The 15,965-nt window shown below is 29.1% G+C and overlaps 2 protein-coding genes across 2 annotated transcripts in view; both read right to left on the bottom strand.

Moving 5' to 3' along the window:
* Positions 1-3,762, bottom strand: part of HELRODRAFT_185104 (hypothetical protein) — a 56,537-nt gene extending 52,775 nt beyond the window's left edge. Inside the window, exons 1-2 of the mRNA XM_009029088.1 lie at positions 3,676-3,762; positions 3,362-3,543 (exon numbers count right to left, since the gene is read on the bottom strand). The gene's annotated coding sequence lies outside the window, so the exon portion shown is untranslated. The remainder of the gene's footprint in view (positions 1-3,361; positions 3,544-3,675) is intronic.
* Positions 3,763-12,277: 8,515 nt separating this feature from the next.
* On the bottom strand, positions 12,278-14,007 carry HELRODRAFT_164028 (hypothetical protein; the record flags this gene model as incomplete). The annotated part of the gene is made up of 5 exons (XM_009029087.1): positions 12,278-12,408; positions 12,573-12,692; positions 13,064-13,201; positions 13,511-13,529; positions 14,005-14,007. 5 exons carry the CDS (start codon positions 14,005-14,007, stop codon positions 12,278-12,280), a joined length of 411 nt encoding a protein of 136 aa, XP_009027335.1.
* Positions 14,008-15,965: the final 1,958 nt, after the last annotated feature.

The following is a 15,965-nucleotide window of genomic DNA, read 5'->3' as shown; positions in this document are numbered from 1 at the left end:
ATCCCTATTCCAGTACATTCTTTCCCGAGGCAATGTATGATATCCAGTCAGTAAAAGTATTCCAACAAATTTGTCCAAATCTAGGTGATTAAATTCAAATTTATTATTGTTTTTTTGTCCAGCATATTTGACTGTCTCATTCACTATCATATCCCTCAACTCATTGTCATAATAAAGTTTGAAAAGATGATATGGTGATTTGGAACATAATTCTGGATATTTTGATCTTATTTTTTCTGGTGTTCCTGTTGATGATTTTCCAGTGAAATTTATTTTTTTGGTCCATTTTGGTTCTGGCTTCTTACATTTTTTATCTTTTTTTTGTAATCCAACATCATTACGTGCGTCTGCTTGTTCTAAAAGAACACCAACTCTTCCAGGAACTTCATTTGGCATGTTTGATGGCAGCAAATCGTCATCATCTATCATCTCTTCATCTGAAATGCTGTCTACCTTCGTAGGAGGAAGCAACACTACATCAACTGGAGTCTGTGAATCCGTAATTGCATCTGTTGCGTCAGCTAAACGCTCAAATTCTTCAATTTCATCATCAGATTCTTCAAAATCCACATTTTCATCTGCCATAATGTTAGCAAGAACTTCTTCAGTACGAAATCTCTTCTCAGACATACTTAAATTGTAAACAATTTAAAATAAAAATTATTAAATATATCACTATAATATCATGAGAAACTAAATTGAGCACATGAGGTACTACGTTCCCATTTGGGATCATAGTACCTTATGTGCCCAATGTTCCCAATTGGGAACGTCAACACATATATCTCATTTAAAAAATAAGTTTAAGATAAACCTCTAATTTCATAACTTTAAAATATTAAGAAGTAATTGTGAATAAGTAAAAAATAGTTTAATTTAAATAAAACATAATACTTACTTGGAAATAAAATCAGAAAACAGACTAAAAACTTTTTTTAAAAATACAAAATTTTTAAAATGGCTACCAAAGCATGCGATGACAATACAAAAGACCACGTGACTGTATTGCATAGATATACTATTAATAAATATAGATTGGCCAAAACATGTAAAGCTTGTGCAAATATAAAATTTATGTAGCGCTAAATATACACGTTCCCAAATGGGATCATTGGGCGCTAATGTCAGAGAAATTAGACATTTTATTTTTAAAAATTTTTATTAAATAAATTTGCAAATAAGTTCCTTCTTATCAAATATCTTACATACCTTATATATAATGAACTGAAGATGAGTTATCTGTAACTCGAAATAGCTATTTGCAAATTTATTTAATAAAAATTTTTAAAAAACATTAAAATGTCTAATTTCTCTGACATTAATGAATTAAAAAAATATATAAAAAAGTTGAACAATGTTGAAAGTTGTGTTGAATTTTTGATATATATACAATATATTTATATAAATATATATATATATATATATATTTTTACAATATTCTATAAATTCTACCGAATGTTTGGCGTTAATATGTTAACATATATATATATATATATATATATATATATATATATATATATAGATAGATAGATATATATATATATATAGATATATAAACAATGGGAGATGATCAAGCTTTTATCAACGTTAAGTTCAATACTATATTGATAAGTACCTTTATCGTTAAATTCATATATATATATATATATATATATATATATATATATATATATATATGTACTGTATATCTATTATATATATATATATATATATATATGTTTGTAATAGACCATAATTTTTACAATATTCTATAAAACGGCCATTCGGTAGAATTTATAGATTATTGTAAATATATATATATATATATATACATATATATATATTGTATATCTGGTATATGTATAAATTATATACATACAATATATTACATATATACGAACGCATTGTTACACGCAAATAAACATTTAAACTGTTGCATAGGTTTGCTGATGTATACACAACACAGAGCACACAGTGGTGAATGTTGACATTATCATACTTTCATAAAGACGCACATTTGTTTGTCGCCCAGGCAAATTGTGTATCACATCGTTTGAATTTTGCTCGTTCCACTGACTGACTAAACCACTATTGAACGTTTGAATCAATTTTTCCAATTAAACGATCATTACCTTCATTTGCCACTTTAATTAGAGCCTTACCACCGAATTTTTTTCTTGTACCGTCAAGGATTTTTTTGTAAACTACCAGTGAAAATAATAATTTTTTGAATGTACATATTTATAATAATAAAACATTTACAATATGATTTCGCTCAATTATAATTCTACATTAGATCTTTGTATGAATAGCTAGCAACAGCAAAATCATCAATCAAAAGATATTCATTAGAAACTTTGCTGAGACTAAGTTGGGTTCCCATTCCCATATAAATTTTTAAAATTGAAATAGTAAATGAAGTTGCCGGCGAAATTTTTGTCACATTCAACAAACATTTATTCAACCAAAATTTTTCATTTCGATTTTTCCATTTAATTTTTTGTCGTAGAAATGTATGTTACAGTTGCGATGTATCATTGTTTGTGTTGCTCTGCTGGTGTTTGTGTTCACACTGAACGAGCGCGGGACCATTGGGCGTTGTGTGTACGTGCGTCGCCTTGGAAACATGCTGTTCCTTGCTGAAATTGCAAGGAACATTTTTGCAAAATTTACATTTAACATAGTTCGATTAACATAATTCACACATTTCGAATGAAGTTATGTCGATTCAAATAATATCGTTGACAAATCGTCGTTGTTCGTGATAATAATATTATTGCATTACAATTAACGCTTAACAAAAATTAAACAACTCCAAAAATATAATACACAACAAATATAGATTTATAGTTATGGCTTGAACATTTAAATATATTATATCTTATGACCACATAATTTTCTAAGAAAATTAAATTTTCTACAAAATAATGCCTGAATTTAACAATTCGATTTTAAACAAATTAAGCTTATTATATTTGAAATTTTCAACAAACCTGACTTAGCAAAAATATGAAGCTCGTTCGAATGTTCAGCATTTGGCGGATTTGTTTCTAAATTTCAAATTCGTAATAGCAGACAATAATAATAATTCTTAATATTTACGTGTGCAGCAAGTAAAAATAAAAATTTCCAACATCTCACCTCTCGATGGTAAGATGGATAGATGAATGGATGAACGGATGGATGGAAGGATGAATAGATGGAGGATGGATGGATGGATAGATGGATGGATAGATGGATGGAAAAATGAATGGAAGGATGGATGGATGAGAGGTGAATAGAAGATGGATTGATGAACGGATAGATAGAAGGAATATATTTCACTCAAGACCCGGCAAAATATATCTGGAAGCAAATTGTAACATTCGTAATTATAACTTACAACAATGTTGCAGCCACCAAAGTTTACATGTTACCATCAATGTTCTTCTTGTTGTTTTTGTTCAGAATTTCGAGTTTTGTTGTGATTTCACTGATTTTTGATGTTGAAAATGTTAATGTTTCATAACTTCGCTGCAGACGGTCGTCGACGCTGATGAGGCTTACATTTTTATCCAACGTTTGCTTGAAGCAAAAATTTTAATGAGTGATTGTTTATAAGTTTATAGAAATAATGACATCAATTACGAAAAACAGAAATGATCAATTTTTTCAACTTGTTGTCAAATGTTACAGAAGTCACAAAATAAAGTTTACCGTATCTTATTGTGTATGTTATTAGATGTTATTAATGCTAATGTGTGTGTTATTGAATGTTGTTAAATACTGCTGGTTACAAAGCCGACAAACAGCCAAATGAATTTTTTGTGTTTCGTTGAATGATGCAGCGCAATGTCTCTCGAACACGCGCACCAACACGTCGAACTGCTAACAGAAATATACGAGTCTCCACAAATATGCTAAATTGTTTCGCGCGGCATTTTCTATTGTTCGCATTTGTAATTATATGCATGTATCTGGCAATAAAGCGTTATTGCTTAATTTTCAAATAGTATTTAGATTTCTGTAAATCTGAACTGCCACAAAGTAGGATTGTAAGCATATTTTACGCTGAGATGATGATGAGGGAGAATATTTTCAAATAAGTGAAACAACTTTTTTGTCTTCTTGTGCCCAATATAAGGTGCAGTCACGAATGACGACACGCAAACGTGACTTTGTACAGAGCAACCAAGATAACATACAGTTATAATGACAAACTTTTATACAATTCTCCAAAAAACATAGACGACGCTAACATGCTCAGTGTAAATTTTCCATTCTCATTAAAATTTATATGTTGTTTGAGCCACGCATATTATATATATATATATATATATATATATATATATATATATATATATATATATATATATATATATATATCGTAACACCAATATACGGATGTTATTGACGCGCACAGTCGTCAATAGAGCATTGGGGCATTTAAATTCCTATATTACATGATTACTCTTCAACGAAGAATCATCGTCTTTAGAAGTGCAGATGTTCTTTAGGACCAATTTTGATGTCTTGAGATAATTGTAGAATATCCTGAGTTATATATATATATATATATATATATATATATATTACAATATTCTATAAATTCTACCGAATGTTTGGCGTTAATATGTTTGTAGTTCAGAAATAATTATTTTCCATTTTTTAAAAATATAATTCTAAACTTTTCAAACTTCTAAACTTTATTGATAAGAAAAAATTTTGAGTATCAATTACCCATCTGGCGTACCAAAACTTATAAAAACAGTTCTATACCTTTCGGTGCTAAAGTTTAGAATAATTTACCATCAAATTTAATTCGATCTAATTTGAAAATATTTGCTAAAGACATTAGACAAATTTATTAGAAGGTTACTTTGACATTTGTTTAAAATAATGATAAATAATAATGGAATATGATTGTACCACTTGGATATTGTATGTGTATATGTGTGTATTTATATATGTATTCGTATGTGTGTGTGCAGATGCGAATATATACATATGTGTTTGGTGAGTGTGTGTTATTCGAGTGTAAAAGTGTGTGTGTATGTATCACATTGTAACTTTAATTGTCAATTAAGTTTAATAAATACACATATGTAAAATAATCTAATTGATTTACCATTAATTTGTGAGTAATGAAAACTTTCATTTTTATTTTACGTCAGTATATTCTGGATAATTTATTTATTTTAATTTTACGTTATCCTTATGATCATGCTAATCTTGTCCAGAGTGGCCCACTACAAGATCTTATTTTCTTTTTCCGGGTCTCCCGATCACAAAGTTTGGTTGTTTTTGTTTGGATCAAAATATTTGAATTTGAATATATTGTAATGCTACAATGGTTACTGAACGAACAATATGTATGTTCCCGGGGAAATTCTTTCTGTTTCTTTGAACTCGCTGGCTCAACGTTAAAAAACTCAAAATTGTTCATCTATATAAAATAATGAAAAGTGACTTAGGTGTGTTAAGCATTAGAATTCAAATGTTAAAAAAGTGTAATAATTAAAATTGAAAGAGAACGATTCACCCAGTTTTGTAAAAGTTTTATTAAAGTAATAATAATCAAAAAATGTTTAAAATTGTCAAAAAGCATGTAAAATGTAAGCCAGTCTTTGTTTCTCTCTTGCCACGTTCCTATAAACCATGAGACCACACTCCTAGGAGAATGCACCTCAGTCTCTCAGTCTTTTGATTAATCATACATTACATCATCTTATACTAAGCTGTTTTATAAATGTGATATGTACTACATAATTACTGCAAATTTGCTGCCTCGTTCTACAGTACGTTTATATAACTATCATTATCATATTATAACTATCATTATCATTACTTTCTATCATTTTTTAACTTATCTTAACTTATATCTATATATGACCTATAAACATGCTTATACCTACTAACCTAAATTATCATCCTACGTAATGATATAAAAGTAAATATTTCAATGCGAGTTAGAATTAAAGAGCCTGATGAAAAAAATGTGAACTGGTGATGACTTCTAACAAGTAGTGAATGCTGTAAAGATGTATATAAAAGCTGGGATGGCAGCAAGTAGTCTGACAGTAAGCTCTCAATTACCTCTAATACAAACTTTGTGATATAGAGGCAAGCTTACAGAACGTAATTGGAAAAAGGATTAAAATTCTCGGCGTGTTGCAATGCAAAGCAACAGGCTGAGGGAACAGATTGTAAAACAGATGCACTGCACGCTCACTTACAGGTTGCAGTCTCAGTTTGTAAGTACGCCAATAGTAGTGGTTTGCAGGTCAGGTAGAGTAGCAAGGATATTTACAAGTTTAGCAAAAGTTTAAGTTTACGAAAGGTGAACAGGTTACAGTAAAGATTAGCTCCAAACGCATTCATCGAATGATTTGTGATTCAGGTTACAGAGAAAGTTTACCAATGTTCATCAATCCCTCAGTGTACATCAGTTCTTCAGCGCTCCTCATTGTTTATTAATGTTCATCAGTGTGCATTAGTGTACTTCATTGTTCATAAGTATACATCAGTGTTCATCGGTGTTCATCAGGTCAACACAAGAACAACGGTACATCCCATTTCATTAACAATTAATTAAATCGTATTAATTAACAAAACGTTAATTAAATCTTAATAATTAGCAAAAAAAAAACAAATAATGATAATATTATTAACAACAATAATAACTATAATATTAAATAGAAAAATGTTAATAAAAATTACCGTCTATCCCGTTTGATTTAGTGTGTGACATTTTAATTGTTCAGTGTAATATAAATATATCACTATTAAATTTGTCAAAAGTTAATTTATACTACTGGGTTTTAGTTATTATTAAATAAATAAATAAATATTAAAAACAATTAGTCTTGATGGAAGACCTGTCCATACCTTCGGCATGAAGGGCGAAACATCATTCAGCCGGTGTATTTCAACCAAGAGGTTGTCTTTTTCTTTTCCGTCACCACGTCTGATTCGATGTTTGTTGGTGAGGATATCAAATTCACTAAGAATAAGGTGCACATGACAGCAAAATTATTTTTATTAGATATTCGAGATATTCGGAATAGTTGGTTACGGAAATGAAGGGTTCATTGCAGCACCATGACAGACTTGAGTTACCAAACCCCTTTTTCTGGAAATACATCTCTTCCTTTAACAGCTCTCTTGTTCTTCCTCTTTTAATGAATTTTGCTGAGTCATAATTTTAATCAAATATACAAATTTAACGGTTTTTTATATTCATCTTCAAATTGTTTGTCCCAACGAAAAAAATTTTTTTAATTTTTTTTCTCAACTTATTGTTCTTTTTTTTTGCAAAATTTTAGGTATTTCAATTTGGTTAAAACTTTGTCCACTTATTCAAGTATATGTAAACCGTTTGAAATCCTCGTTCTACTCAATAAACATTTTTGAACCTGAAAAACTTTAACGAATAATTTTTTCAGCAATTCTAATCCTATTATTACCATTTAACAGTGGCGGATCCAGTATTTTACGGCGAGGCCGTCGATTGACAAAATGACTCATTTTTAGCTTCCTCCTTTTTAATTACTTTATTTCATTTATTATTTCAATGTTACAACCAAAATTATATTGTTCTATTAAACAATAGTTATTAATATTTTTCTTCTGGTTTGACGGAAAATGCATCCCTGTTACTGCCCATTAAGTCATTCGTCACTACCATCAAATTTGCAAAATAGTACATTATGTGATTAAATGACTTAAAAAATGTCATGAACTTTCTCTTCTTTTATATTGTTCGTTGGGGATTTCCGCCGCAATTTAAGTGTATTATTTTTAGCAAAATGTAAAAAACGCGTACAACTTATTTTATTGTAAAAGTTTATGATTAATATCATAAGTCAAAATCAAATGTTAACATTAAAGCAAATCAAAAGTGAATAAAAAAAAACTTTCATCGATAACCTTTACAATTTGACAATTTGAAAGTATAAAATTATAAAAAGTTTAGGCACACATCAGTCTAACAACATCTGAAAAAAATAAAATAATTAAATGGTTGAGTTTCTCAAAAATAAAAATAGACTTCGATTGTAAAATGATTAAACTATATATCATTTTGATGCATAAATCTTAGTTAGCATAACTGTCAGCTACATGAAGTGATATGCTTGGAATAGAAGGGCATGGATATATATAATATGGATATGCGGAGGCGTTATATATATACATTGTTCATATATATTTAACATCAAGGTCAATCAACACAAATATTTGTTGAAAAGTAAATTTTAATTAAAGTAAACAATCAGTTTTTAGCCGGTTGCTTAGCGATTATCGTTCTGGTTGCTTTTTTTGTCAATTTATTGACATTTAATTAAAAAATTTTTTTATAATAAGACGTTTGATCGTAAAAAATCAATAAAATGTCAACTACTACAAAAAATGTTTAATGTTTACGCGTTTAATTCCATAGAACTAAGCAAAATTATTAGGCAGGTAACAATTATTATGCCATATCCATTATATCCATGGTGCAGGGGACTAAATAAAGTATTTTCATTGTTAATTTATTATTGGTTAAGAAAATTTTAAATATTTAACATTTTTGCATATAATTATTAATTACGATTTATTATTAAATTTAAACATAGATATTGAAATTTATAATAAACCCTATTTAATATTTATTAGCAAAAGTGTTAAATAATTAGCATGTTCATAACATATATTAATTAACAATACAAATATTCAGTCCATTAAAAAGGAACAGTTGATATTTAGTACTCATTTATGGTTAATGATGGGGTACTTGTACTGAGTATTTGTACTTAAGTAGTAATCAATAACGGGAAAAGGCAGAAACAATGCGGAGAATCAGATAAACTCGAACAAGTAGACCGGTTTGTGTATCTTGGCAGTCTTATAACCTGTGACAACAACTGCACCAAAGAAATGGACAGAAGGATAGCAATAGCCCATGGAATGTTCGCATCATTGAAGGAAATATGGAAAAGTGGAAATATATCTATAAAAACAAAGTTGAGAATGATAGAATCTTGCGTTTTTCCAAGCTTGCTCTATGCATGTGAGACATGGACAATAAAGAAAAGAGACAAAGACAGATTGGAAGCGTTTTTGAAATGAAGTGTTACCGAAATTTGTTGGGAATCAGTTGGAGGCAGAAAGTAAAGAATGAAACCATCAGAAATCAACTTGGAATTCAGAAAAGTGTATATGACAAAGTCAGAGAAAGAAAATTGGGATTTTCGGACACATTTGTAGAATGAGAGAAGACAGATTGATTAAGATGGTACTAACGAGGAAAAGAGATTAAAAAAAATGGTAGACCTGTAAAGAAATGTTTAGATGACATTACTGAATGGACTGGTGTTGATATTCTGAATTCAATAAAACTGGCCAAAGATAGAAAAGGTTTTTGGAAAAAAAAAGGAAAAAATAAATGTAAAAAGCATGCTTAGATGTACACCATCGGCCTCGACGGTCCCTCGATGGACAAAGGAGGATCGTTGATTGATTGATTGAGTAATCAATTATCAATTTTAAATACTTGTACTTGACACTCATGGATATATATAATATTCATTATAATATAATCTAATGTAATATAATATAATAAAATAAAATACAATACAATATAATATAATATAATACGATATAATATAATATAATACAATATAATATTATATCCCCGTTGACACCTATTATAACCAAAATTTAAAGTTGCAAATTCGTCGCAAGCACAATGAAGAAAAGTAGAATTTTTAAGAATATCAATTTAAAATAGAAATATTGGTATTTTAAAAAACTTTTTCAAAAATAGGGTAAATCAGACAAAAAGATAATCAAGTTATAAAATATTTTATTTTATTTCGGAGGAGTTTGAACGATTTACAAAAAATTCATCATGGAAAATTCATCGTGGGAAAATTCATCGTGGGGTATAATTCATAGTGGATAACTCATTGTGGTATTTGTATAAGGTATTGAGGCCAGGAGCGGAAATATTCGTAAGATCGTTTAATTATTAATTAATTAATAATCGAAATAGAACCCGAATTCGTTTATTTAGATTATCGTTGATAGTTGAAAGTGACCAGCTGCGGTAGGTTCTCCTATAGTGTAATATTATACTAATTGCTAGCTATCGTTTAATCGTTAAAATGCCGAAATCTACTTACTACTCGGCCTAGTTCGTCAATTAATTGCCGAAATTGATTCATTATTCAGCTTAATTAAGTAATTTATCGATTAACTGGTACAGTTGTTGGTGTTGTGTTCGATTCCTGACCTTCGTTAATACTGTCGTTCAGTCAACAATCTATTAATGAATGTTCGAAAATAATTCACATTTCGACTACGTGGCCATCAAGATTTCGTGATTTCGTTTTACCAACGAATCACAGCCGAAATTAACTATATATTATATTATATATAAATATATAAATATATATATTTATATATATATTTATATATATATATATATATATATATGTATGTGTGTGTGTGTGTGTATTTATAATGTACAACATTCATGGGGTGTGTAATTGCAAAAACTGTAACTTCAAATTAGCCTTCAAATTATTAATGTTAATATGTTTTTACAAGTTTGATCAGGACTTACGTATGTGCTAATAAAGTATAAAGAACTTCGTGTGTGACTGATGGCCCGTGTTTGTGGGATTCGCTTGATGACATTGTTCAGTGATATTTCTCACATTTCTTCCTCCGGTATTACATTTTTTATTCATTTGGTATTTTTTTTACAATGAATTTTACCCCACGATGAATTTTCCGGACACCAGTTTGAACCATAAACCTCAATGTTACGTCAATGTTTGTTTGATAGTATATGCTCACTAAAATTGATTAACGGATTAATTCAATTTGTGTGATCGGAATGCATTAGAACAAGGTTTGAGAAAAAATTTAGGCAAGCTTAAGAAGTCTTAGTCACAAGTTATAATACAAAATGAAACGTTGCATAAATCTAGTTCGACCATGGCTCAGGCCGGGTTTGTTTTCTAAATCCATCTCAATCCGGCTTCGGGTGGATTTTAAAAAGTCAACCCCACTTGATGAAAAGTACTTAAAAACATCTCTGTTTAGGGTGTCTATTCATGTAGAGATGTTAAATTTTTTATAACCTATTCATAACCATACAAAACTTATCATGGCTTGCTTGGAAAATAGCAATTTTAATTTTCTGACTTTTCAGGATGCATAAACAACTTGCTCATTCGACCATTAATATTTAATATGCAGTCAGATCAAAATGTGTTTTCGAATACGCCTCATAGAAACCTTACTATAAACATTCTCACATCTATTGAGGATCAAGTGCCAGTTGGCAAAAACTGTAAAATCTACTACTCCTCTATCTAATCTCAAAAGTGTTCTTCATAATTTATCTCTAATATAGCTTTTACTTCAAATATCGCTTGGTCTGACTCTATGTGTCTTAAACTTTATCTTTCTAAATTTGAATTAATTTGCTTTATTAAATCTAAACGCTCTGTTATTATTCTTTCCATTATCTTAACTGATTCTAAAACTCTTTATCTTTTGATTCAAGCATGTCTCTTTCCAGATTAATAATGTTGCTAGAAATTTTTACTTTCATCTATGTAGAATAAAAAACTTTTGCCTTTTCTTGACGATCCTACTCTTCACTTTCTTGTTACTTCATTAGTTTTGTCTAGGATTGATTATTGTAACTCGCTCTGCCATGATCTTCCTGATTCTACACTCTATCCTTTAAATAAAACTTTTAACTCGGCTGCTGATCTAGTTGCTCGTGCCCCTTTCTTTTCTCATATATCTCCATATCTTGTTTTCTTTCATTGGCTACCTATAAAATATAGAATAATTTTTAAAATTTCCACATTTATGTATAAGTCTCAATCTAAATTATTTCATAAGTACTTCTCAGATATATTAATTGAACCTAAACGTCCTAATTTACGATCGTCTTCTTGTTCTCACTTTTTCTTAACTCGTGTTAAACAATCTTCTGCATTTGCTTTTTATGGCCCTTTTCTCTGGAACTTTCTACCTCCTTCTCTGACTACTTCTCCATCACTTACGAAGTTCAGAGCGAATCTCAAGACCCATCTGTTTGCCATATTCATTAAGGAGCGCTGTTGAACATCGCGGAAATAGCGCTTTATAAACTAACTGATTGATTGATTGATTGACTATGGCTTTATAAATTTAGCTTATCAATGAAAAATTTACGTTAACTAAAAGATCAGATTGTCTATTGACCAGATAACCATAAGTTTACATTTAAAACATGTTACCGATCCAATTGAAGCACTCAAATGTAATACTTCTAACCTTCATAATTGATTTGACCATCTTTATCAACATCAATCTCCCTGATCATCTCATCAACTTCTTTATCCAGTAACTTCTCACCGATGTTCGTCATCACATGCCTCAATTCTGCTGCCGATATAACACCTGCCACAAATGTTAATCTTTTAATGTCATCTAACTGTGTACAGAGATTGATTGAAAAAACACAAAATTACTAAAAAAACAATAAATTAAGAAAAAATTAAATTGCCTTAATTTTTAATTGATAATGGAAGAACACGCAAATTTCCATTGAAAAGATACCTCACCTGTGTTGTCCCTGTCAAAAACTCTGAAGGCGTCTCTGATCTCCTCCTCCTTGTTGCGGGGGTCGCTCGAAAACCTAGACATCACTTGCACCAACTCAGACAGGCTGAATGAATTTTTTCCTGCCAACAAATTAATTAGTCGGATTTATTAATATTATTATAACACTTCGTATTATTACTTTATTATTATTATTATTTATTATTATTATTATTATTACCAGAATTATTATCACTGGTATTATTACCATGGTTATTGATGTTGCATATCATTGCATATTGATGACCCAATCTTACATGTCTGGCAGATCTTCATTAGACAAGGTGCATTAACATTTTATCATGTTACACATAGGATTGAAACATATTTTGACAGGGGGACTAAAATTTTGAAAATGTTCAAATTTTCATGGGGAGCCAAAATTTGTAGTAGTGTGGCTGAATAGAGAATATTTATATGAAACATAAAAATGCAATTAATTGCCTTCACTGACTGATTATATTTTTAATGATTTCTTGAACTTCTGCTTCTGTTGGGTTCTGTCCGAGTGACCTGATGACTGTACCAAGCTCCTGGCATGATATCTGACCATCTGCATCTTTGTCAAACAGTGTGAAGCACTCTTTGATTTCTAGCGAGTAATAAATGATGAAATGATAATATAACAATATTAATTATAAAAACATTTAATTGGTCAGTTACCTAATGAATTTATTACAGATTTACAATGATGCCCAAGATTTAAACTTTATCACATTGAAATTCCTCATTAACATATTAATTTTTTTTTTATTTAACATTCTTAATAAAGACAGTTTATTTTCTAAAACGTTTTATTTAATAACAAAATGGTCAAATTACAAAAAAAAGCTCTCAAGTTTGAAAAACCTATTATCTATGAGCTTAAGATTAATGAAGCAAAATATAGTGTAAGACAAACCGTTTTGATCTCTTGAACCCTAAAGATTAATAATTAAACATTATTTATTTAGAAATAATATTTATACCAAATATTTATTTCAATTTCACCAATGGCAAAATTTAACTTTTTTGACCACATTACACTGTAGTTAAACACTATCTTGGGGTCGAAGTTAGAAAAACAGTATTTAATTATTTGTGGATGTTTACAAATTATAATACATAAAAATATACATACATAAACAATTACAGATATAAATGGTATATTTGATGTATTAAAACTTAAGAATGTGTTTATTAATACAGTAGGTAGCCACAAAACTGAATTTTAGTATGATGAAATCATTATAAAAAAACTGTTACTATTGTTTTGTTGTTATTAATATTTTATAAAAAAAAATATCTAACTCTAATTTAATTTAACCTTGTTGTCATTCTACAAAGTAAAGTATATAATACATTTGTAAAAATTTGAAAAACGTAATTTTTAATTAATATTAAAAATTCACCTACCATGTTCTTAGCTTGTAAAGTTAATGCTGATGACTGTCAAATGATCTTAAGAGGAAGTTATGTTGAGATGTATGTATGTCGTTTATCAGGTTGTAGAGCAGAGTGACAGTCCTAATTACAATAATTAGAAATTATAACTACGTCACAGTACAATAGAGTAGATAGAATTAGAAAAGCAATAGAATGGATGAATTGAATACAGAATAGTCATTCAATAGAATTCGTCAATACAGAATGCTATCGAATAGTCGTTAATCAGAATTTATTATAATTATTTATAGAATAGACCAAAAAGAGAAAATTTAAAATCCCAGCAGCAATTTTAATAATAATAAGCAATTAACAAGTGGGCTGAAAACTCAACCAAGCAGGAGGATGTTCTTACTTAGCTAGGATTTGTAATCAGGTTTGGCCGTTTGAGCTGATGTCCCCCAGAGAACTCGACAGCGTTCCGACGCTATGAAACAGATTCGTGATTTTGCATTCAATACAATTTACACACCTTTCAGGTGTGAACGGTGCGTTTTGTAATTTGTTTGTGTATTAAAGCGCTCACTTATTACTTTAGAATGAACCGCCTCGTAAATTGTTAAAGTCAAACACAGAAATTTACAAAAATCAGTTATTATTTATTAAAATTGAAAATGAAACACATTAAAAGAGAAAGCGAGAAGAACGACAAAATGTACAAGCTTAACGACATGAAGTAATTGAGATTATATAAAAAAAACGAACATGGATGACACCTTGGTTAATTAAATCGTTACATGGCTATCTGATATTTGTAACATCGGAACTGGAAACAAATTTGCACAGTTTCAAACAAATGTGTCCATTGCAAAATTAAAAATCAAGTGAAAATAGACATTTGATACTAATCTTAACTACAATTTTTATTGACAAACATTTTTATAACTTAAAATACCAATATATATATATATATATATATATATATATATATATATATATATATATATATATATATATATATATATATATATATATATATATATAATAAATAAATTGATATAGGTAAACATTTACAATTGTTGAAAGCTAAGAAAATTTGAGTGATTTAAAAAAGTTGCGTGGACGAGTAACACAAAAATCAGCGAAATGGAATTTTTCAACTACTTTCAACATCAGTGAATAAATTATAAAACGGAAATTTATTATAAAATTAATCTTCGAAATGGAAAATCAGTTTAGAAAACTCAATTAATGTAGAAAATTTAAAAAATCATGAATGTGGCCATTTAGGACAAAGAATATAACTTAACTCATAAAAAACAAACGAATAAAACACGAATAATACGACATGTGTGATATTTTTGATAGCATTGTTAACATTAATATTACTCAGACTTTTTTCCATCTCAACATTAGCATGACTTTTAAACATGGTCTAATAAAGAATATAAACTTTAGTAGTTTGCTTGTTATCATCAAACAAATATGCGCATGGGCCGACATATTTTTTTAGTCTGTTGATATCAGGAAGTTTTAGTGAAAGTTTGAAGTAGGTAGTGGTTAATTAAAATTACCAACAAATTTTTTTTGTTTCATTTTGTGTGAAAATTATAATAAAATAGACGTTAAAGTTGCGAGGACAACAGAAGAATGTTTTCCTGCTCAATTGGGAAAAAAACAAGAGAATAAACGGGTTAAGATGATTTAGGACAGAGGTATTAAACACTCTATCGTAAACTTACATATGACTTAAATTTCAATCATAATGTACAATATTTTGAAACCACTTCTTAGTAGCCACATTGATTTGATGCAATTTAAATGTTTCTCCACACAACACGCTAGGTAAAGACCATTAGACCTCCGCACACAAAGCACGCACACACAAAGCATGCGCATGCACGCACACACACAAACACACACACACAGATATATATATATATATATATATATATATATATATATATATATATTACAGTTGAGTTACAAAA

Source organism: Helobdella robusta (assembly GCF_000326865.2).
Source record: "Helobdella robusta unplaced genomic scaffold HELROscaffold_6, whole genome shotgun sequence".
NCBI lineage: Eukaryota > Metazoa > Annelida > Clitellata > Rhynchobdellida > Glossiphoniidae > Helobdella > Helobdella robusta.
Note: the sequence above shows the minus strand (reverse complement) of the source record. Positions and strands in the feature narration are given on the sequence as shown.